The sequence below is a fragment of the Haliotis asinina genome, chromosome 3 (genome assembly GCF_037392515.1).
Source record: "Haliotis asinina isolate JCU_RB_2024 chromosome 3, JCU_Hal_asi_v2, whole genome shotgun sequence".
Classification (NCBI taxonomy): domain Eukaryota; kingdom Metazoa; phylum Mollusca; class Gastropoda; order Lepetellida; family Haliotidae; genus Haliotis; species Haliotis asinina.
Genome location: NC_090282.1, coordinates 10,482,981 through 10,508,179, shown reverse-complemented (window position 1 = coordinate 10,508,179; position 25,199 = coordinate 10,482,981). Strand labels below are relative to the sequence as shown.

At 38.4% G+C, this 25,199-nt stretch overlaps 2 protein-coding genes across 3 annotated transcripts in view; one reads left to right on the top strand and one right to left on the bottom strand.

The window, feature by feature from the left end:
• Positions 1-1,717, bottom strand: part of LOC137277453 (sialin-like) — a 28,180-nt gene extending 26,463 nt beyond the window's left edge. The window contains exon 1 of the mRNA XM_067809180.1: positions 1,164-1,717. Within this exon, the coding sequence (XP_067665281.1) occupies positions 1,164-1,215 (52 nt within the window). The 5' untranslated portion in view covers positions 1,216-1,717. The remainder of the gene's footprint in view (positions 1-1,163) is intronic.
• Positions 1,245-24,950, top strand: LOC137277450 (sialin-like). Of its 2 annotated transcripts, none has more exons than XR_010956617.1 (11): positions 1,245-2,146; positions 4,065-4,258; positions 5,139-5,372; positions 6,893-6,980; positions 8,367-8,462; positions 8,914-9,035; positions 18,756-18,905; positions 20,625-20,757; positions 21,336-21,491; positions 21,607-21,927; positions 22,581-24,944. XR_010956617.1 is itself a non-coding variant. In XM_067809178.1 (11 exons), the coding sequence occupies exons 1-11, from the start codon at positions 2,047-2,049 to the stop codon at positions 22,815-22,817; spliced, it is 1,596 nt and encodes a 531-aa protein (XP_067665279.1). In that variant the 5' UTR covers positions 1,245-2,046; the 3' UTR covers positions 22,818-24,950. The 2 variants fall into 2 exon arrangements, 1 of the variants encoding a protein (XP_067665279.1); XM_067809178.1 differs by having other exon boundaries at positions 21,607-21,692; positions 22,581-24,950.
• Positions 24,951-25,199: the final 249 nt, after the last annotated feature.

The following is a 25,199-nucleotide window of genomic DNA, read 5'->3' as shown; positions in this document are numbered from 1 at the left end:
CAAAATATCAAATGAAAGAATTCTTCCAAAATTAGAAAGATAAAATAACTGCTCAACTATTATACTGCCTCTGAATCTGTACCATCACTCTATTTTGTACTACTATATTGATACCTTTATATTTGTTTGTATGGATTTGTGAGCTTAGCTGAGGCCAGGGAGAAAAAATCACCAATCAAGTAATATTACTTTCAAATATTGCCTTATCTTAGCAGTATTTATATTGCTGCTGTGCAGTTCATTAACATAATCTGATAATGAAACAGGATTACCGATAAATGTAATACTAATTAGCTATTCACTGATGTGTTCAATGTTCAGTCCATTCACCGCAATCGATGACGTTTTTATATAACATGGCAGAAAGGAATCATGGCAGTGCAAAATAGCTGTTTACTCACAATCAGTTGTAACAGTTATCACCATTTTAGCATTTCTTGTGTCATTCATTAAACTATATATATATATATTTATTTGTTACATATATATCATAAAGACACCTTGAATAATTGATTGTGTGGCTAAGTTGAGTACAGTTACAGTTACAACTTGTACAGTTAATTGATTAACTGATTTGGAATGGACTTCTTAATGACTTTTGTGAACTTGAACTTGTTATTATATTGACCCTGTGACATCCCAATGACAAAAAAAATATCATATAGGAATTAAAAATTATTATTATATATGATTCATGACATTACCTTTATCTTTAATTTTTTGTTACGTTACTTACTGTAAAGAAGTTTCTATTGCTGTCTGTAATTGGTGTCAAACACCATGGGACAAAATACCGGAATACCGGAATAATTGAACAGAACTGCGCACTGATGATTCTCATGTATTGGCAATAACTGGAATACAGCAATAAGTGTTCAGCAGCCTGTACTGGTGTAATATTTCTTGGAGCCTATTTCCTTATATTCCATCTTTTACAGATGAGGACCTCCTAAGAAGATCACATTAAAATTTCACGTCCTTCTGTGACTTGCAAGTAAAAATATGTATTGCCCGCCAGATATGATGGAATTTCAAACATTTAATGATAGATTTCTATCTATTAAGTCAAACTTATGATTTCAAAAACTTATTTGTGTGGTCAATTATACAAGGCCGACATATTATTGCAAAAAAAACATAGGTAATTCATAAATCATATATACCTTCCTTTTGTCCTGGTTTAACAAGTGGTTGTTTTTCACCTGCGTTGGCCATTGATCTGTCAGCTTCACCTCCACAGGTCCACTGCCAGTCGCTATCGCGCACTTATGTTGGCAACTTGAAAGACTGAGTCGACCTGATCAGGCTGCTCTCCAAGTTTCATGAAAATTTGCACTTTAAAAAGTTATCAGTTTAGTGTAGTCAGCCTTCAACTTTCCAGTGGTGATAACGACTTGATCAGTCTTGTGTGGCGTGGTTTGTTTTCTTGTCACAGTTTGTGGAGATGAACTTTGACAGTTTTGTTATCAATGTGTGCACGTGACAGTGCCAAACAAACGCACAACACTGATGACAGAAGTAAGCTGGGCTCTGTCTCCAAGCTGGCGCAAAGAAAGAGGGGAACCATACTAGAATTTCCGTCTCCACTTAGATCGAGCAAGTGGGGTTTTTTTCAAGCTCCTAACAGCAACAACGTCACCCACTTCTACTTCCTCCATAAAGACGATCGTACTTCAAACTCCTTAGCAGGGCTGTTTCGGGCATCACGTGCAACTAAATCAACATCAACACTAGATGGCCACAATAACAGGGGATGTCATGTGCTTCCTTTAAGCTGTCTTGACGCTTGGAGAAGCTCTTTCCAGATCTGTGAGATTATTGGTTAACTCTAACACAATCAGCAATCTTCGGATCTTTGTAAAACACGACGTTGACCATAATGAAACAGGTGCCAGGTTTGACAGGACGATGGTTTACGAATACGCGATCGGTGGCAGCTTTACTGGGAAAAATAATAATTTTGTGAATCATTAATCAAGTGGTAACAGATGCATGGGATAAACCACGACAGGAGTTGTTCATGTAGGTATATAAGTACATGAAAACATGTCTCGTGCTCCATCACAGTTGTCAGAAAACATGGAAAACGAAGAAAACCGACCACTGTTGCAGAATGATGGCCCAGAAGCGAGACGGAGAGAAGAGGGTATTAATTTGTTTATCATTTACCAGTGACAGTGCCAGTGTATCATTTATTCAAGTAATCTCATCTGGTGTCAGTTACAAACAGGAAAGTTTTTAAATTGATTTAAAATAGTTTGCAGATTATATTATTTTCTGTGATATTTAAGTCACCAGAATGGTTGCTAGCTGCTATAGCTTGTGTTGTAGATCTTATTTTAGGTATGGGACATGGTGTGATGAACATGAACGATTTCATCGCATGCTTCATAATGATGTCCACATCTTCACTGAAACGACACATCCCTAGCAATAAAGACATTGTCAATCCCTAATTAAATCATTCTTCCTGCTTACTTTGTAATTTGTTCAAGATCTCATTGTAGATATGGGTAATTTCCAAAGACATCAAAGATGTTAGAAAACAGTTAAAATGGTACTCATTATTACCATGGCAATCTGGTTGCCGCTGAGTGTAACATACCTGAGCATGGTATCACATATACAGAGTATGGTCTTACATATTTTAAAGTTTTATGAGGCAACATCTGCTGCCAAGTGATTTCTGTCAACACACATTAGTAGGATTATGAAGAATTACTGAAAAGCTGGTATAAAAACTGCTTTCTGGCATTTGTTGAGACTGCAGAGGCTACAGTCTAGTTACAGTAGCATTCAGTCTTCACTCTTGTTTTTGGTGTCATGTTTTAATTTCGCTGCCAAAGGTAGATTCAGATGTCACTGAAATCTGAACTTTTTCAGGGGAGAAGTTGGGGTAGTATGTCATTGGAAAACATTAAGTATTGGCTCTGGAATATAAGTTCTTTGTATATATCTGCTCTTTTACTGTTAGGGGTAATTTGGTTTTTGGCCAAGATATCTCTATGATAAGATATCAGTCACGGGTGCATATGGATACTGAAATCTGTTTTGGCCTGTGGTTTTGCATTTTAAAGTTGAAAAAGTATGTTATTATCATGGAGGCATTGAATTGAAACATGTCACATCTGTCACATGAGCATTAGGACCATAATTGTATTGTCCTCAAAATACGTCACCCATCATCATTTTCATTTGACTTTTCTCAGTCTGTTGTGTCATGGCAAAACATTTTTCTATTTATTTGTTGTGTGATTATGGACATGAAAGATGAGCTAGGGTCATTTAGAAATGATCAGGTGTTCAAGGTGTCATTTATTTTCATTGCTCAATAAGCTCTGATTTTTCAGGGCAGTAAATCCATTTTAATTGAAATATTGTTAAGTACCGGTATGCTTTTTGGATGTCAACCAAACACTGTTATTGTCTTAAACATTGAATCAACTTATTTCATGTTATTATAACAATTTAAGTAATATTTATCAGTGAAACAGTCTTTTGAAAGGATTGTACATGTGTTTTGAAGATAAGGCTAAGACACTTGACAATTATGTAGTTTTTGAAGCAAAAATCTTTCAATGATTTTTCTGAACTTTCATGTATGTTATCTTTAATGTAGATAGCAGAGAGCACATTTGGTAATAATGTGAAAATTTCAACTTCTTATGAGTTATAAGTATTTCATACAACATAAGATAAAGATGAAAAATTCTTGTAGGAACTTTTTGTCACTAAGAAGTGTATAAGATTCATACAAGAAACACCATTTTGATTCTTATAAGTTTCTTATTCCTATTTCTTTCTTATAAGAATGTATCTCCTTATAACTAATATAAGAATCCTATAGAAATCATATAAGAAACGGGCGGAACTTCTTTTATGTAGTATTTTATGTAGAGACTCATCATGGAAAGTAAGTATGGATCATTGTCATCCATGAGTTAAGGTTTTGATCGCCACCAGGAATAATGTATGAAATCCAAGGATAATGAAAGAAGATTTGAGTTTGTTTCTTTTCTCATCTACATGTTCTCAATAACCATGACAGCATTGTTTGTCAACAGCAACATGTCAGTGGATTCAGGCGAGGCATGTCTTGGCATTCATGGCTTTCACTGGATTCTTCAATGTCTACTGTCTCCGTGTCAACCTTAGCATGGCACTGGTTGCCATGGTGAACACATCGTCCACCGCGACCAACAATGACTCCATCTCCGAATGCAAACCTTCGTACAACACATCAAGTCCTTCACAAAATGTACGTACAGACCTGCTTGGTGGCAATGCATATTATTATGTGTCGGCCACAAATATATTTTGAAAAGCAAGAAAAATGATGTATTCTTTAAAAGATTGATTCAATCTGTACATCAGGAGCACCCAAAATTTGTCAAAATTTACTCCCTAAATTCTTGACCACTGAGAAGGTGTTGACAAACTTTATTCATTAACACACCACAGATCACTGGATATATGTTACCAAATTAAAGCTAAAATATTTCTGTGTACAGCAACACCAACACAAGGTGGAACAAATCGAACCTCTACTCACACACAGGGAAAGAGCACGCAATCCCACTCATAACCTGCATTACGTTTGATCACTTTATAAATGGCATTGTGTATTCATAGCTTTCGGCCAAATACTGTATGGTAGTTTGTAAACTGAATAACAATACAGATCTAATTATGATCATAAATGACAACGTATTGAGCTTTCTGTACTGCAAGGAACTGGCCTAGAAATCTCAGGTTGAATATTTAGTGTAAATACTGACAAACAAGGATAAGTTAGTCCATTGCAGAGAACATGTTTATGAGAAGTAGGCAGTGCACAGAAATGAGTAAAATTAGTTTGTGGCAGGTAGAGAAGAAGTGGACTAGTGCACGTGAAGTGCATGATGATGAAATTGACTCCACATGTAGGAGTTTGCTGAGACAGGCCACACACTTCACCTTCTGTTCTACGCTTGTTCACAGAAAACCTGAGGTCTTTTCTCTCACAACGGCAAGTGCCAGTGGGTTGCACTTATACATGCTAATATAGATCAACTGTCCGGTCAGCGCTCAGCTTATCCTTATTTGCCAGTAGTTGTGTTGAGTTTTCTGAGTGTTGGTGAATATTGGTGACGTTTCAGCTTGGTGAATTCAACTGGGATGAACAGACACAGGGACTCATCCTCGGTGCCTTCTTCTATGGTTATGTCACGACACAGGTGCCAGGGGGATTCCTGGCAGAGAAATATGGAGCCAAGTTTATTTTTGGATTTGGAGTTCTGTCCACATCAGTCCTCACGCTGTTCACACCTTTAGCAGCCCGCTGGCACCTCTACGCTTTCTACGCCCTTAGAATACTGGAGGGAATAGGGGAGGTAAATTTCCTCATTCACTGACATCTTCTTGTTTCTTGAAAAGTGTATAGGTCTTTTGATTTAACTGGTCAATATACTCATCCAGTTAATATTTGACACATGCAATTTGCAGAATTTCTTTTCTTTCCTCCACACGAATAAATGTTTTGCAAGAAGCAATGACAATTAGTTATGTGATCAATTGTCTTAAATATTTATATTTTACTGTTATTTGGATCACCATTATAAAACACTCTGTACACAAACTAAGGAACACAAACAGGTTTAGGCTAACAGAACTCACCTTTGTCAAATAGGTCATGGTTAGTCTAGTCATCAGACGCCAAGTTTGTCTGTGAACAGACAGGACTCGAAACAATTCAAAATAGCACTCACACAGCCTTAGCTTATAACAGTCAAATAAATTTAACTTAAAAGCTCTCGTGAAAATGAAGTGTGGGAGCGTGTGACACACACACGCACGCACACACACAGTTCTTTCTCAATTGTGTGCCCCCCTCCCTTTCTCAAAAGTACCCGCCCCTGTATGAAGCAAAGCAAATAGCTGCCTCAAACAAAGTCATATAGTGTCACAGAAAAATAAATCAGACAAAAGAATTCAAGCCAGTGATTGTGTTTCAGTCTTTACCTGGCTCATGGTGTAGTGCGCAGTGTTACATCCCTTTGTTCATTCACAATTATCCTGTGCATTACATCTCTAAATCTTCACCTGGAAATCATGTACCAGTGAAATCGTCTCGCTAAAGAGAGGATTAAAGTGAGGACCCTGCAGCCTATCAAATTGAATCAGATCATGGATAATGGACTTAAGTGTGGAAGACATGTTTTCATAGGAAGGAAGTTCTTTTGCTGCAAGATTTGATGATTAATAGAGTGATTTGATATGTGTGTGTGGAAGTGTTTAAGCTGAGTTTACACTTATCCTGTTGTGTAGTATGTTCCAGTGTGTTCCAGGTTGTGACACTTCCAGCTATGTGATCTGCTGCAGGATGTGACATTTCCAGCTATGCGATATGTTCCAGGGTGTGACATTTCCAGCTGTGTGACATATTCTAGGGTGTGACATTTCTTGCTATGTGACATGTTCCAGGATGTGACATTTTCTGCTATGTGACATGTTCCAGGGTTTGATATTTCCTGCTGTGTGACATGTTCCAGGGTGTAACATTTCCCACTAAGTGACATGTTCCAGGGTGTGACATTTCCTGCTATGTGATATGTTCTAGGGTGTGACGTTTCCTGCTGTGATATGTTCCAGGGTGTGACATTCGCTTCCATTATGTTCTAGGGTGTGACGTTTCCTGCTATGTGACATGTTCCAGGGTTTGATATTTCCTGCTGTGTGACATGTTCCAGGGTGTGTCATTTCCTGCTATGTGACATGTTCCAGGGTGTAACATTTCCCACTAAGTGACATGTTCCAGGGTGTGACATTTCCTGCTATGTGATATGTTCTAGGGTGTGACGTTTCCTGCTGTGATATGTTCCAGGGTGTGACATTCGCTTCCATTATGTTCTAGGGTGTGACGTTTCCTGCTATGCATGCGATGTGGGGGAACTGGGCCCCAGTGTGGGAGCGGAGTAAACTTGCAGGTTTCTCCTACTCAGGTGTGTATAGACTGCCAGTGAGTGTCATCAAGAACAGACTATATGTGAGTTTGTTTGAAGATATCATTCAACTGTAAGACTCACTGTCCCAATCAGATACAAATGTTGAAAAATTCATGTACTAGAAAGCGAGATTTGTTCATATAGGAGAACATGAATTATAGTGACTAGGATATTTTTTTGACATCTGGAAGGGTTTTATTGAGATGGGTGGTATATACTTTGTACATTTAGAGATATCAGGTCTCCTGTCCCTCATGGCCACTGAACGTCCAGGCGGAGTGTATCTTCAGTAACCCATGCTTGTCATATGTGGAGACTAATGGGATTGGGTGGTCAGGCTTGCTGGCTTGGTTGACACATCATTGGTTGCCAATTGTGCAAATCGATATTCATGATGTTGATCACTGGATTGTCTGGTCCAGACTCGATTATTAACAGATCACTAGCTGGAATATTGCTGAGGGCGGCAAAAAATTTAGCTCACTCACTCACTTTAATCCCTTGCAACAAACTCAACCAATCGGACTCTTTACACATTCTTCATTGTTAAATCATGGAACATATACTCACCCAAAGATGAAACGCATAACTGTTTGTGTTTGTAAAAGATCTATTACTTGCCTATTGCGATGATGTTGTTTTTCACAATTGCACAAGTAAAAAGTCAATTTTACCTGAAAATGTTGATTTTAATGAGATGTCTTACAAGGATTAGAAGACATTGCCACAACATGACAGAAATCACCTTCCAGTAGAAATTGTGCAGCAGAAAGCATACACTCTCTGGCACTAAAAATCCAGATTACTTTCAGAAACTGGCATTGTTTTGAAGGAGATTCAAGATTAAATCAGTATGTCACACCTTGACTCTGCGACACGGAACATCGCCATTGAAAGAATGCATGCTGGAGATCACCAGTCTTCTGTTGCCAGGTGTCAAATGTTAGTCTGAGCAAGATATCATGGCTTGTAGCTGGTTGCAACCAAACAGGTATAACAAATGACCATCCCTGTACAGACAGACCTCAAGTTACCACTGCAGCCCAAGATATCGGCACATCTGGGTAGTACAGTTGCGCAACATACTGCCATGGGTGAGAGCAGAGCAGCTCTGGTGCATGGCCTTCAGAGGATATCTGTTCAAACTGTACAGAACAGGTTGAAAGCAATTGGTCTGAGAGCCATGTTTAAAAATACAAGTTTCGCAGCAGATTTCACATCTCAATCAGTTTCATCAACAGCTAGCTGTGTGTCAAGATCATCCTACAACCTTTCACAACATTTTGAACACAATTAAAGGAATATTCATACTTCCTTCTTAAAAATTTAGCGGATTTTTCATCTCCTCCTTTTTGTTTAAGGGAGATTTACCATTGTTTTCAGGTTCTTGGCTAGGGACAGTGGTCTCAATGCCGATATCTGGAGTGCTGTGTGTGTCGAACATTCTTGGGGGATGGCCGTCAGTCTTCTACATATTTGGTGAGCCATTTTCTGTTGTAACACATTCATATTACTTCTCTATGCTATATTCCAGAGTCTAGATTTTTTAAGTTCTCTTAGCGCTAAGGTAGTTGTAAGTGTCATACATTAACATTAACTAACAGAACTCCGAAACTCAACGTCCAGGTGAATGGTTCAGCAGCCTGTAAACATCTGTACCTGACAATCCAGTAGTTCATATTATGATCAACTATGCAGGGCTACAGTGTCAAATAATGAACCAAATCCTTTAGCTTGACCACCTGATCAATGTTTAGTAGCCAGTTACTAGCAACATAGGTGGGCAGGTACTAGGCATGGAATGGCTAGCTTAGGTGCCCAGGTAGATCCTGAGTAGTACTGAGGAACCTGCAGGACTAGCTCAGCCTGTAAAATAAGTAGTTAACTACAGGTGTTCAGGAAGATACAGGTTGTGTCTACTCTATGATAGGTGCTGTAAGTTGTGTATGGGTGCTGGCCTGGTTCTGTCTGATACACGAAACACCAGCGGACCATCCTCGTATTTCCAAGTCAGAGAAGGAGTACATCGAGAACTCTATCGGGAAAAGAGAGGTAAGTGTGCACATCAGAGAATGTGAGTGAGTGAGCAAATGAGTTCAGTTTTATGCTGCTTGCAGCAATATTCCAGCAATAACGTGCTGGGAACACCGGAAATAGGTACCACACATTGTGCCCATGAGGGGTACTGAACCCAGGTCTTCGGCGTGACAAGCGAACACCTTAACCACCAGGCTACCCACAGCGCCTACTTCATCAAAAGAAGCATTTATGAAATTTGCTTGAACAATTTAACATTCAATGATTTCATTTCCCATTCAGTTTACCCCTGATGCTAGATGAACTATGACACTGACATCACTTGTGTATCTGTCAGTATAGTCAGTGAACAATGACAGCTGAATTAACAAGTTAGTCTTCATTGTAAACCAAAAGTCACTGTGTTCTGTTATCTGATTAGTTGAAAAACATGATCAAATGATTTGATTCAAGAAAACTGCTGTTACATACCCCTTCCGTGCTGCTGTCTTTTGTAAACAAATACCAATGTCATACATTTATTCGTTTGGCTCAAAAGCGGAAGGATACACTGGAAAAAAAGTTCACCTTTACAAGCTTGTAAATCTCTTGTAAAGATGATGTTTACAAGACATTTACAAGCTTGGAAAGATGATGTTTACAAGACATTTACAACTTGTAAAGATCCACAAGGGGAGATAACTGGTGGGTGATGGTAAAACGGTCCGCAAGGCCTCAAATTCACACCTAATAAATCCCAAAGGCTAATTACAGTTTGACCCCTGGACATAATTAATGAGGTAATTGGGGCGTGAAATGAGAGTGGGACAGACCACTGTTCAGTGGAGAGTGGTCACTCTGTTAGGGGTAGGATACTGATGCTCTTACCACAGTGTTTGGTGGAGTGAAGATGCATGGGTCTTTCTTTCACTATGCGCAAGCTGTTTAGAAAAGAATTCTGACTCAGTATCCCACTTATTTTGTGTTTGGGAACAGTGAATAACAAATACCATAAACAATATCACCTTGTCACCTGTGATAATATGCTAAATGATAGAGATTGTGTTGTGATAACATAACACATGACAGTGTATGTTGCTATGAATCATGTGGTCGATCCAACCTTTACCAATAGTACCAGTGATACAGATGGGATAGGTCACCTTTTGAAATACTTTACAATCATATTTGATTTCTGTTGTTTCTGTTGATTCTTCCTTTCTGTGGTCAGCGAAGCAACAATCCACCATAATCCCATAAAATCATTGAGGCATGAAGTCCAATAAGCCGAGTGAACTGTACCTAACTGAATAATTTTAGGCTTCGTGGGACTACACCTGTTGTACATGGGCTAGTTGCAGTTAACACATACTGCTATATTTAACATAACTAAACAACAACCTTCAGGAATGGAACTCCATGACAGAAATGTGCCCTGGACAAATAACAGGTAAGAGGTTGGCATGGGAGGTTAAAGTAACTTGTTCGAAAAACCCATCCCAACGTTTTCGAGGTCATAAATTTCATGTTGGACTGGGGACGCAAATTAATAAACTGAACATGGTGCAACATAGTGCTGGCCAGACACTGTCCCAAAGAAAAAGAAACATCAAGACCTCCAGAGAGAACTGCTCACCCTGGAGCATAGGGCATTATTGATATGTTGTATTATTTTGACAGGTTATCTCATGGAACGAAACTTTCTAAAAGGTCACATAAAAAAGGAAATCACAACTTTGCAGATTCTGATACCTTTCGGTATGCAGTTACCGAAACAAATCATAGAAAATGCCAATTCAGCCTATAAAGAAAAAACCGCGATGGAAAAAAAATCCACGAATTCGGAGTTCAAGCGATTCACTAAATTTCACCCAGCGCAGGGGGAAGAAGTTGTTTCAACAGTTGTGCTGCGCTGCGCCCATAACGCATGCGCAGTGAATAGGTTCGCAGAGCTTGAAACCGTATGCATGCCCGGAGTATGAGGTCGTGAGCAGTAGTGTAATCTTGGTTGTGTACACAAACAAGTAAATAATCTACTCGTTACATAAAAAAACATGTTGATCGTAAGAAGCAGCCTCTATCACAGAGAAAGCTTAATGTCTGGTTTATTGACACCTATATGTATGGCTGCCTGTCTGCTAAAGACAATATGCAATACACAGCTTCAATCATTGACCACATGCCATTTAAACTTAACACCTATCAGGCTATACGCCATAAACAAAATACATTGATTGATGACTCATGCACCCGAGTCCTGTCTCAGCCACATTATGCAATAAAGCAAGTGTGATACTTGTACATATGACATGTTTTTTATGTCTCTGGGTTGCAAACAAACTACATCCGTTTTTCATGGATGACTGGATCTCACGGAAACTGGTGCAAACGCTTGTCAGTTTCAACTCCTGCTTTGTACTTGGACGAACGACAGTTTCCAGTAGTTCACCATCTCTACTGAGATGATTTTTGATTGGATCGAACGCAAATTCAGAGATTTACAAAACCCAACATTTCTACATACATTCTTTATGGATAACAACATAGTGTATATGATTTTGTTTGACAACGGTATATCAATCCATACTGAAACGATGCATCATATACAGTACAAAAAGTTGATATCCACAAGTTGATATCTTGTGACTCGCCATACTTCTAAAATGCCCATCAAATACATCTTTCTGAACACACTATGGGCCCCACCTTATGAGTGCTCGGCGTATAAGCAAATGAAGCAGACAATCGTTTGCCGTCGTTACACTTGAGTGCACATCCACCAGCTATGACTGGGTTTGGTCTCCCGCTGGTTTCCTTACGAGGGACGAAAGTCCAAGTACAACCAGGGATACTCTACAATACTCTATATAGGCTCCCTGGTACAACATATTGCACTTCTGAGTCGCGATTGTACGCTTGTAATTTTATTTATTTTCTTACAAACAGCAGAAGTGATATATGGAATATATGTTACTAGTACTTATAGTGGTGGAATATTTGACATGTTGATATTTCATATGTTTTGGGGGGTTTTCTTATCTCGTGATCAATACTAGTAAGTTCTTATCCACCTTGTGCCTGTAAAATACACAGAATGGCCTTCGTTCGGCTTTGTGCATTGTCATTTTATTCACATGGCATAGGAACCATATTTGAGCTGTGGCGAGTCACACTGCTTCCATTTCCCCCGCAACTCTACTGCATCTTTCTTGGATAAAAAATTGGATAAAAAAACATTTTGAAATTGTTTCTGCTGAGTTGTAGGCTGGTTTGACATCTTGCAGTGTCATCATCGCGATAATGCGCCGAGGAGTGGGTTGTTTAGGTGGTGAAAGTTGTAATTTGCTGAATTTGTTTCATGACGCGTGAACAAGGAATTTAGCATATCATAACATTGAAATATATTTGATGTTCGCTTGATAGTGCTCCGTGGTCAATACTGCAGTGTTGATGGAAATGGTATTCAATAATGAGTATTAGAATACTCATGTCTTTCATGCGAATTAAATTACCCCAAAACAAATAGACAGTGTCAAGCTTACACTAGATGTTTATTTACAGACTACAACAAGGAAGAGGAAGATTAAATTTCATACAAAAACATTCCATTTACAAATTTACGGAAAATATGTTACACATTATTATCAAATATACAATAAAAAACAATGGGGTAGCATTGTAGTTGTGCATTCCTTAATACTGGTTCATATTTTGCTTTCTTAAGGCTGGGGAGGTCTGCCTGTCTCATCCCTTCCACTCGATTTCTGAAGAAAACTGTCAATATGATTATACTTGCATTAAGTGAATGGTAAACCAATGTGAAAATAGAATCAATGGTTATTCTCATAGCAAGTATTATTGATACTTGTGTATTTACTGCATTAGAACACAGGTGTTGTATGGTACAACCTTTTTTCTCCTTTGAAAGATCACACGGATTAATATAGACTAACAGCTAGTCTCTGAAATGAACAATTTTACTGAAAAAACGTTCATAGTGAAAAAAATAATGAAATGGAGCCCTGAGACTGTCTTCATTTTCTGAAGCTAAGGAAATCTAGACTTGCCACATTTTCTAGACTTGCGTGGGCTTTCTTGGATATATATACTTCGGGGTCTGTACGACAGACTAGGATTAATACTGTGGGGTGATTGTTACTGTATCTCCCAGCCTTGAACAAAGCCTCAACACATAACAAGGCCTAATCCCTTGTTCATTGATGAGCATGTCATGCCAGTAAGGGTTCATTAAAGGGGCACTAATGCGGAGCAATTTCCGTGGACTGGTGTAAACTTTTGTTATTGTTTTTCTCCCGTGAGTACCCGGATGATATCCCAGAATTCGTGACTGGTTTGTGACCTCTGCTGCGCAGTCCGTAGGCACAACTGATAGTTTAATTATAGACAGATCAGCTGAGGTGAAGTCATTTTTTACTTCATTACAAATGTATTATGAAAACAAATGAAACACTTTGAAGGTTAATCATCTGCCAGTGGTAGAAATGGTAAAAAACTATTAGGACGGAAAAATAACGAAGCCAATGTACGTCTCTATATTTTGCTTCATAACCCTAATTAGTTTATTGTCATATTTGTATGATTCTGAAAATTAATAAAAGAACACACGATCTGTTTATACTCATAGTAAATTTCTAACATAACAGCAACATTTATACATTGTATAGATTGCCAATGTGGATCCTATTTCACACACATACGCGATCTAGTGTCTGTTTTCTGTCATACAGATTCTGCTGAATGCTACAACAAATAAATTAAAACAAAATGCAAATAATGAATGTAAAACAGACTAATTTTATAGCAACAATGTCAGGCTACTACCTTGTTCAGGAGTGTATCCATCAATATCCACGTAAAAGAAATCGTATTCCATTCATCTGCAGCTGGTAAATAATCCTGCTCTGTGTTTCGTGTCTTACAACTGTCTCATTTGCGAAAAAGTAACACATCGTTTCACGTCTTTCATTGGTGAAAACCAGATAAACTTCTCATTGGTCTCCCAAGATAGCACACCTGGCAACTAATTGTTTGATGTCTCACTATTCTAAGTAATTTAGTTAACCAATAATGAGCAATCAATCAATCAACGCAAGGGTGGATAATTCTTTGAAGGGAGGATGTTGTTTTTGCACTCACACTTTACGGTGTTGTCATCTACACACACTGCCTTTTGACAAATCCGCTAGAAGATAAAAGTAATTAATCAGTCAGTGTGTTATCGGTTAATCCTTTGATCGATGTTTGCTTTTGTAACTCAGCTGATAAAACCTCTTGCATCACTTACATGCACATATTACATAACATACAATACATTTGCCATTACAGACCTTAATTTATAATGTTGAGTATTTACTCCAGACAGGAGAAATGCCAAATGGGAACCTTTGTTGAGTAACCGAAGTGGTGTTACTACTAATTATACCTGTTAAAAAAACATTAATTGACCATCCAGGGAATGATGACAAATAAAAAGTGTATTTACACCATCAAGCGCGAGTTACAACAAGGAAGATGTAATCTCTGTGTCGCATGCAGCCTGAAAACACTTATGGGCCGAAACTGTTTTGAGGATACCAACAGAATTTCGTTACATAAGGAATACACACTGGCATTTGCTGTGTACTTTGGTAAATAGGTGAAATAAGGGTTTTTTTACGTAAGAAAATTTTCAGATTTCTCTACCAAAGGCAAAGTCATCGTTTTTTGTTTACGAATTCAAATAAATCAACTGTGTGTTTTATTATCATAAATAAGAAACCATTGTAGCTACCATAGCTGCCACAATTTACGTATGATATTTGCTATCACAGCTCAACCAACACTCAAAACTACCTAAATATAAAGCTTTGCAATCTTCCGTACTGAAACAAATGGCTTGCTGCGTGCCTGTAGACATCATATTTTCATGTAACATGATTAAATATCGAGGTTAAAAACGCAGAAATAGGATCAAATTGGATCAGTAACTATACCATCCAAGCATCCGAAAAGTACTACACTGCTGGGATATTTGGTTACGATCGGACAAGGAATACCATGGATATTTTTAAACAAATGGCATATGATGGGTATCCGGCCTCCTGACTGTTTAGGTGAAAAAAATCTGCTAATATGGACAGGAGCGGGCGCTGACCAAACTGCGGTTTGGTTTCGTAATTAGACCGTTGTCGAGAAACATTATTCGCTCCGCATCAGTGCCCCTTTAATTAACAAGGCCTAATGCCTTGATATCATCTCAGTTGAGATTCATCAATTAACATGCCTTCTTCCTTGTTAATTGATGGTAAGCTAAGTTACGTAGTGCATCCTCTTAAAACAGTTTCATCTAATTCTTGATTCCCGAAAGCTAGTTAAATTGGTTTTCATGTTTACTTACTGTAGTTTTCCTGGAACATTTTCTTATGACATCACTGTGTTTGTTTTGGTTGTTTTTCTTTCTTGAGACGGTTTCCTTTTTTGTCTGCAAACATCTTGTCATAGCCACAGCAACAAACAAGATACAATACCCTGACAGAAACTTTATGTTTCAATAAAACTGACGTATATTATAGAGTGATTACAGAATTATAACAAGAAGTCGTCACCAAACACATGCAACCGTTTCAAACGGTTGAACAAAATCGCCCATGAACATCACATTTTGTTGCATAATTTTATTGTGCAACAAAAGTCACGTTTGGAGCTCAAGAAATGAGCATTCTTATTTATATGACAGTGGGTTGTGCTCAATTTTTGTTGTGCGCTGATGCATAAAGGACAGAGCATTAAGCAGAGCTGCAATACCTTGAAACTCAGCTTGCGGAATAACAGGGAGAGCTACCTTAGCATCCTTATTCTGTCCTGTTTCCAACCTGAAAAAATACAATTCAAAATTTATTGCTAGCACAATGAAGATAAATTCATGGCGAGGTTATAGTAGAAACACCAGACGTTTTACTTGTTGAATGGTTTAATGCATTGAAACTCATGCAGTTACTGTATTTAAATCATATTAAATTATATTCTTACATCTGTTGTGGATTTCGGGACATTCCTCTTACAGACTCAGCATTCCATAGAGCCTGCCTCACAGTTGTCTGTGAAAGTAAATTCATGGGAAAAATGCAATTAGCATTTTGAAAAACCTAACAAAATGACTAGCAGGTATTATAACTAAAGTCTTGAATAAAGTCGAATTACTGCTAATACAACATCGTATAAGAATTTCCTGTCTGAAAACGTTACAAACATTTACAAAGAGATAAACAATCAATTTAGTTTTTAAAATATATTTGTGTTACATTTGATTTTGAAATGCCTCAGCGATTTTGAAAAGGATATATCTATTAAGATCACTATTCCATCCATATAATGACGTGTGATATTGGAACCCAAAATACGTATATGCATGAATACTGGGATTAGTCTGCATTGCTCCGTCATTGTTGTTTTTGATGAAACCTATATCTTAAAACATAAAACAGAACGTTTTACGTCTGTAAGAATACGTCCAAAATCAGTCTTTTACTAATTATACATTATAATTGAAATTACATGCAACAGGTAATCCTTCAGCTCAACCACAAAAAAACAGCTGGTGTTACCTGGGGAATATATTCCACCCCCATAGCCTGATTAAGTCCCAGGAAGGATATTTATGACATGTAGTAAACCTTTGATCAGCCAATTAGTTGGGCTGTTGTTCTCATATCGTGATTCAATATACTAAACACTTACTGAATGGCAGGGATACTCTACGACTTTGTGTATTGAGCTCCCTGCTAAATGATATGGTAGTCTTGAGTGTAAGATTTCTCAACAACCATGCTGCTGAAGGAACACATGGCGTCATCAGGATTGCCTTACTGATTTTACAAATAATATACTTGCGTCATCTGCAATATACTCACCTGAGCTGAATGTGCCCTCTGAAGAAATATCGCTGACAGACATTCTGAACGGCTTTGTAGATGTAAAGTCTCAAATTCACGACAGCAAAAATGTCCGTTTGTTGGTGTGCAATGATCAACTGCATTTTCCAAACGGGTGTTCATATGTGTATTTAGATCTCAAAACATCTTCAAGCAGAAAGAAAGACCATGACAGAGTATGGAAAAGTTTTTTCCCATCTTGTTGAGTCAGTTGTGTATAAAGTGAACAATCACTGTTGACACTGATGATGTATGATTGTGTAGCACTTTAAGAATTTCTTATATTTGCGAAAGTTACCAAATGCAAAACAGAGTGTACAGTTATGTAAGTTATGTTTTATGTATGAATGATAAATTAAAAAATATGTACGTCGAACATAAACAAACAAATGATAGACCGGCACGCACCATTTAAATATTCTGTAACATACTTCTTGTAAATGATTATATAAATCTTGTTACACAATGATTTGTATTAATTCATTTGAGTATTTGCTCCAATCCACACGTACTGACATCACAACCAATTATCTATTGACATGTTTATGAGATTTCTTGAATACGCCAATTGCATAACACCGTTAATGAGCACCAACATAAAAGGTCTAGTGACAGGTGTTATTTAGAGAATGCATATAGTTCCCACGGAGTAGCGTGGTAAAATCACCGGAATGAGCTTGGGATGATGATCTCGAACAAAGGCAAGACATCTGTTTTAACAGTCACAAGTACTTGGTATATAGATCAATGCTGGCCGTACACATCAACTTTCATGTTTTCATGCACCAAACGCAGTTGCATTGATATAAAGAACAAATGGACTAAACAAATTATGGCTTATTCCTTTCCATTATTCCATTCAGTTTTCATGAATAAATATGTCACATGCAAGATCTATTATGCATGTCAACAGTAAGAACTCTAACAGAACAAAAAAAATAATAAATTAGTAAGTATACAGAGTCATGGGGATTCTTGAGAAATGGCAAAATTCAAATCCTTCCTAAATTTACAAAAGTTTACAAGCCTTGTAAACATCACCTTTACAATCGTTGTAAATGTTTGTAAATATGACATTTAAATTTTGTAAACTTTTGTAAATCACCATTTTTTTTCTTGTGATAAATTGCAGGCTAGCTCAAAAACTAATAAACATAACACACTCAATGAAATGCAGATCATAATCAGGACATCATACCATCTCTGTGAGGTTTTCGCAGAATATTCTTCCTTAAAATAAAAAGTTCTCTAAGAAACTGTCATTAAAATTTAAAATATTTACACAGTTCACTAATTGTTTACAAGGGAGGATTGGAGAGAAAGGGACAGACAGGTGTGCGAGGAAGCATGGAGACAGCACAATACAGGTTAATGAATATATAACTTACACAGAACTTGTGCGTTTCTCTTCACTCCTCCCTCATAATAAACAGTCAGCTGTGTCAATATTTTAATGATAGTTCATTGAGCAACTTTTCTATTATTAGGACAAAAAATCTGCAAAAACCTCACAGTATGTTATGCTTATTAGGTTTTGAGTTACATTGTAATTTATCGGTCCACTTTTGAGCCAAATGGACTCTAGTTGTAGGCTTTAGTTGGGTGAACATAACTGATTAGTCCTAAAAGTTGAGTATAGTACCCCTGATTTAATTGATTTTGATATGGAAGTTGGAATACTAGGCCAGGTGTGATCTAAGATATTCTGTAGGTGATATCAGGAGTTGTGCCTGCTTATATCCTTACAGAACTGTTCAATCAAAAGTTGTAACAAGACTGGCAGTTTGTAGTATAACAGTTGATAATCTGATGACCTGTATACCAGAGGCTGCCTACCCCATGGAAGAAGATCTTCAGCAGCAGTGCATTGTGGGGGATTGCTGTAGTCAGTTTTACCAACAACTGGGGGAGCTACATCTTTCTGACATGTCTACCAACATTCATGCAGCGAATTCTTAAGTACGACATCAAATCTGTGAGTAAATCTGATGTTTGGAAGAGCAGTTTTATTGGAATATGTCTGAGCAGGTTTTTCATGCAAGGTCTCTGTATACTTACATTGTATGGAGACACACAGGCAGGTGGATGTACCAAGTCTCAAGGCCTGTATGGTGGTAATCTGAATGGGTCAGTGTAGGACAGTCAATGCCATGAAAAGTGAGCTGATGTGCCAATATTTGTCAATATTAACTGATATATGCATGTACTTTTTTCTCACAATTCACCGAAATACTAAGTCTTGACTGTTTGAGTATGCATGATCTGGCATTATGTGTGAAAGTTCCTTGCCGATTCCTATTTACCAACTTCGTGCAATGGCAGAAAAATGTCTAGTTAGCTCAAAGGGAGGTATATATAGTATTAGGCTCCATCCATCTGTACATATGTACGTCCGACCATGTGTGCGTATGTACGGATTGGAATATCTTAAGAACTATTGACTAGATTCTTTTCATAACTGGTATCTAGGATTATCAGAGTAAAAAACTGTCTCAGTCAGGTTTGGTGACCTTGACATTCATCTCAAGGTCTCAAGGGGGCTTTAGCGTTTTACCTTGTCATCGAGATATCTCAAGAACCGTTTACTGGATTTTCTTCAACACCAAGCTTCATCTAGAAGTCAGTTGGTGACCTTCAGTTAATTTTCAAGGTCATGGCCTCTGTTTTTAAGGAGTTTTACTGGTCAAAGTCTAAGTGACCCTTCCAAATATTTTTTGTGTTTGAACTACACAAGATATGAACAGGGTTTGAGAGTAATGTTTTTGTTGACATTTTACTTCTTCTTAAACTATGACCTTTACTTTCATTCTTTTTTAAGCTGGATTTGATAATATGGGAGTTGGGGGGGATTATGTCACCTTAGTCACAATACTTGTTATCATATGTGTTCCTCCATGTACTAGTATTGAAATAAAATGCTCTCTGATGTTCTTTTATAGAAATGTGATGTTATATGTGATGTTATATGTTCCTCCCTGTGATGTTATGTATTCCTCCCTGTGATGATGTGTATTCCTCTATGTGATTTTGTGTGTTCCTCCCTGTGATGTTGTGTATTCCTCTGTGTGATGCAATGTGTTCCTCCATGTGGTGTTATGTGTTCCTCCCTGTGATGTTGTGTATTCCTCCCTGTGATACTATGTGTTCCTCTATGTGGTGTTATGTGTTCCTCTGTGTGGTGTTATGTGTTCCTCTGTGTGGTGTTATGTGCTCCTCTGTGTGATGTTGTGTATTTTTTCCTGTGATGTTGTGTATTCCTCCTTGTGATGTTGTGTGTTCCTCCCTGTGATCTTGTGTATTCCTACCTGTGATGTTATGTGTTCCTCCCTGTGATGTTGTGTGTTCCTCCCTGTGATGTGTGTTCCTCCCTGTGATGTTATGTGTTTCTCCATGTGATGTTATGTGTTCCTGCATGTGATACTCTGTGTTCCTCCATGTGGTGTTGTGTATTCCTCCGTGTGATATTATGTAGTCCTACCTGTTATGTTATGTGTTTCTCCGTGTGGTGTTTTGTGTTCCTCCCTGTGATGTTATGTGTTTCTCCATGTGATGTTTTGTATTCCTCCCTGTGATGTTATGTATTTCTCCATGTGATGTTGTGTATTCCTCACTGTGCTGTTGTGTATTCCTCCGTGTGATGATCTGGCATCTGTCCCAATGTGTCACTTGCAATCATGTTTTCCCATCATCACAGGATGGCCTGCTGTCGGCACTACCATACATTGCTATATGGATCACACAGATGACTGCTGGGTTCATTGCGGATTATATCCGCACAAACAACTACCTCAGTACTGTGGGCACTCGTCGGTTAATGACTTTACTAGGTAGGCTGTACTTCCATTCTTCAGTAGCCAGGATATAGGAACTAACTCCTTTGTATGTCCACATGGAATCATCGGCCACATCGTGAGTGAGTTAAGTTTTACTCCGCACTCAGGAATATTCCAGCCATATGGCGGTGGTCTGTGAATAATCAAGTCCTAACCAAACAATGCAGTGATCAACAGCTTGAGCATTGATCTGCACATTTGGGAACCAATGACATGTGGGAACCAATGACATGTGGGTCAAACAAGTCAGTGAGTCTGGAAACCGTATCCCATTAGTCACCTCTTATGACAAGCATTGTTGCCTTTTATGGTAAGCATGGGCTGCTGAAGGCCCATTCTACCCCAGACCTTCACAGGTATGACGTCACTGTATCACTGCTAATGCACTGATATGTACCTTTCTGAAATCCATTTGTGTGATAACTGAAGTAACATAAGCTTACGTTGTGGGTTGTTGACATAAGCTAAAGCATTGAGAACTAAGTGTTAAACCTGGAACAGACATGTCTTGACCAACATTCCTGGCTGTCCTCCACAATTCTTTAATGAACTGACCAAATTCCTTTTTTCAGGAGAACTGCTACCAGCTGCCGGTGTCATTGGTGTCAGCTATGTTGGTTGTGACCATGTTTGGGCAGTGATCCTTTTGACTGTTGCATTTGGGACAAATGGATTTGGTATGGGGGGTTTCAACATCAATCACCTTGATATTGCACCTAAGTTTGCAGGTAAGAGTCGTCTTGGAATAATTTTGAGTTATCTCTCTTCCTACAGCAATGCTGTAAACATGGTAATTATGATGTGACTTTAATGGCTTCTTTCATTGCATGTTTTGTCTTGTAGGTGTGATGTTGGGGATCACTAATGGTATAGCCTCCATCCCAGGATTCCTAGCACCGGCAGTTGTGGGCTACATCACCAACAACAGGGTGAGTCTCTCCGGCAGTTCAGGGACTGTATCACCAACAACATGGTGGGTTTTTCTGGCAGTTCAGGGACTGTATCCCCAACAATAGGGTGAGCTTCACCAGCACTCCAGGGACTGTATCCCCAACAATAGGATGAGTTTCACAAACAGTTAAGGGACTGTATCACTACCAACTTGGTGGATTTCAACAGGATGAGTTTCACCAGCACTTCAGGGACTGTATCCCCAACAACAGGGTGAGTTTCACCAGCATTTCAGGGACTGTATCCCCAACAACATGATGAGTTTCACCTAAGACTGTATCACCAACAACATGGTGGGTTCACCAGTAGTTCAGGGGCTGTATACCCAACAACAGGGTGAGTTTCACTAGCACTTAGGGGCTGTATCACAAGAAAGGTGAGTTTCACCAACACTTCAGGGACTGTATCACTGACAACATGGTGGGTTTCACCAGTAGTTCAGGGGCTGTATACGCAACAACAGGGTGAGTTTCACAAGCACTTAAGGAACTGTATCCCCAACAATATGGTGAGTTTCACTAGCACATCTGGGGCTGTGTCACCAACAACAAGGTGAGTTTCACCAACAATTAAGAGACTGTATCACCAACAACATGGTGGGTTTCACCTAAGACTGTAGTTCAGGGGCTGTATACCCAACAACAGGGTGAGTTTCACCAGCATTTAAGGCGCTGTTTCCCCAACAACAGGGGGAGTTTCACCAGCACTACAGGGACTGTATCCCCAACAACAGGAGGAGTTTCACCAGCAGGGTTAATTTGACTTGATGTTGAACCGTATCATAACAACTGGGTACATTTCCCTTCAGCCTTTTAATGGTAATGTAGGAACCTGTTCAGATATGTATTCACTTTCTTGTCTTTCAGGAAACTGTTGAGAGTTGGCGCTATGTCTTCTTTCTGACTGCTGGAATCTATGTCTTTGGTGCACTGGTGTATATTGTTCTGGCCCGGGGAGACGAAATGGCATGGGCCAGGGAGAGGCCATTGCACATCAGTTCCGTCAATGACAGTAGCGGCAATATACAAGTAGACAGACAGACATTGCCACCTCCTCACCAGGACGTCTACATCCCTCCACCACCTCACTACACAGAAACATGATGTCACCAGTAAACCTTGGCATTCTGTACATCAGTCTGATGATCGTTTGAATCTTAGTATGGTGATTATTCAGAATGTGACTGAATGTGTTTGACCCATTCAGGAGATATGCTGTTTCACGGGTTCCTTGAAAGTGATAAAATGTGATGACCGGCACACAGGGATGTCACTCAGCTCATTGTGATGAGGAAATCTCTATATATTGCTCAGTGTTAAACTCAGGCAAGTTGTTACTGCTCTGAAATATGGTTGCTGGACAACTTTGTTTTCACAAATAACTTTGAAGCATTGATGACCTGTTTTCTGCTTCCAGTTTATTTTGTTACCATATACATTTTAGCAAAGTTTACTTGAAGGCACTTTGTAGTCATGTCTAATAACCTCACTGTATGTAGTGTTGTAGTACAATGTACTAGCCTTGTTTTACTATGAAACTGTTTCAAGTTTCTGCTTGTCTGAAATTACGTTTATCATTACTAGAATTAAAAAACTTAAGAATATACCTGGATTAGCTGAGGTCAAATGTTTCTAAGTCACAACTCAGGACAAATTAGATTTTGTATCAAGAGTGCTGGCTGAGGTAGAATAAAGTGAGAATCATCAAAAACAGGAAGCTGTTTACTAGAGTTTAGGCAGGCATGACACTGACAGGTGCCCCTCGAACGTTAAATATCTTTACAACAATGAACTATTGAGGAACATGCAGATATTGGAGTCTGTTGGAGTACTGTTGTTGATGGTAAGCAGTCACATGATCTAACGATGAATGTTGATAGCATTAAGTGAATGAGTGAGTTAATATTTAATGTCACATTGGCAATATTTCAGCCATATTTTGACGAAAACAATTTATGCAATTCAAAACTGAAAACATTGTGAAGAGTGAAACCTGTTGACAATATACAGTAACGAATACTAGAGTATCACAGATATAAACATAAAAATAGCATGCTGAACTAAAACAGTGTAATTATAGCAGACAATAGAATTTGTAGCACGGGCTATAGATCACCAACAACTGCAGGTAGATTTTCATACTGGGAACCATAGGTACTTACAGTCCTGTGGCTACCTGCCTAGGCCTAGATTTTCAAAGCTCTCTTAGCACTAAGACAGTTGTAAGTCAATGTTAATGTATGGCACTTACAACTATCTTAGCGCGAAGAGAGCTTCGAAAATCTAGGCCCTGGACCCTAGCTTGATTTATATGACAGCGTAAAGACTTTGTGTCTTTTATCATCAGTTTGTGATGTGCATGAAATGCATGCCAATTTCCTGTTGGTACACGGAAGTGTAGTCGGGAGGTGTTACACCATGTTTTGCGAGCTATTGGCTCTTATTAGAAGACAAAAAATGTAAAAATATACTTCTATATTGCGACAAGTGGGTAGGAATCTAACAAAACATAAATATTTGACACAGGGCCTTGTCTTTTCTTAGAAAGAGAGTTGCTTTCCACATTATAAGAGTGCTATTTCAATACTTTGATGTACAAAAAATAATCAGCTGCCCCACTGGGCTACATACACCCGTGACATCTGTGACAATGTGAAATAGCGCCTACATGTTTGAAACAACGAATTTCAGTATTGTTTGCTGAATGCAAAATCATATCTAATCTTATCCTTCAACAACCTGTTTGTCTTTCATTGTTTATTTAAATGACTGGAATGTCTGGCCCCTGTACGTGATGTACACCTCCAACAAGTGTAAACTGACATGACTGAGTATGTCAGGCTGACTTTGCTGACTTAGTCAGGTAGACAGCCAACTTAATGTGCTGGCTATAGTTGCCAGACTTGTGAGTGAAGGTTTGAATTCCGGTTGGGACTCAACCCAACAGAAGTACTAGAATCTGTACTTAACTAAGAAAAATTGTAATCCCAAATATAACGTGTAACATGTGAACACTTTCTAAATAGAATTATGTATTTGCAGCATTATAAGTTTGATAGAAGCTTCTTTTATCTTAGAACTAATACTTGTGTATTGTGATAGATGTATTTTATATTATCTTTTTAGAAGCAGATATATTTGCAAAAGTGATGAACATTCCTATTTTAACAAGGTACACAGTAATGGGCAGTCTGTAATTAAACATTACGAGATGAAATAAATAACCTTTTTTAAGCAGTTACTGTTTTCAGTTTTTCACTCCGTTGTTAAGCAGCCCGTAGTTTGGAATGGACATCTGATGCCATGATTGGTTTTCACAATGGTTCATGTCAGTTCTAGTGTGTTTGTGTCCACTACTTTCGTACATCACCCTCACTATGTACACTGATTTTCAGTGATCAATTCACATTGTTTTACATTCTATCTAAATATTATATAGATAATGCACACTGAAAGTTTCAGTAACATCATATCAATACTCAACTC

Coding starts and splice junctions, on each gene's coding strand:
- LOC137277450 (XM_067809178.1), top strand. CDS start 2,047: ATGTCTCGTGCTCCATCACAGTTGTCAGAAAACATGGAAAACGAAGAA. Junction 20,758..21,335: donor TCGGTTAATGACTTTACTAG/GTAGGCTGTACT, acceptor TCCTTTTTTCAG/GAGAACTGCTACCAGCTGCC. Junction 21,693..22,580: donor GCTACATCACCAACAACAGG/GTGAGTCTCTCC, acceptor CTTGTCTTTCAG/GAAACTGTTGAGAGTTGGCG.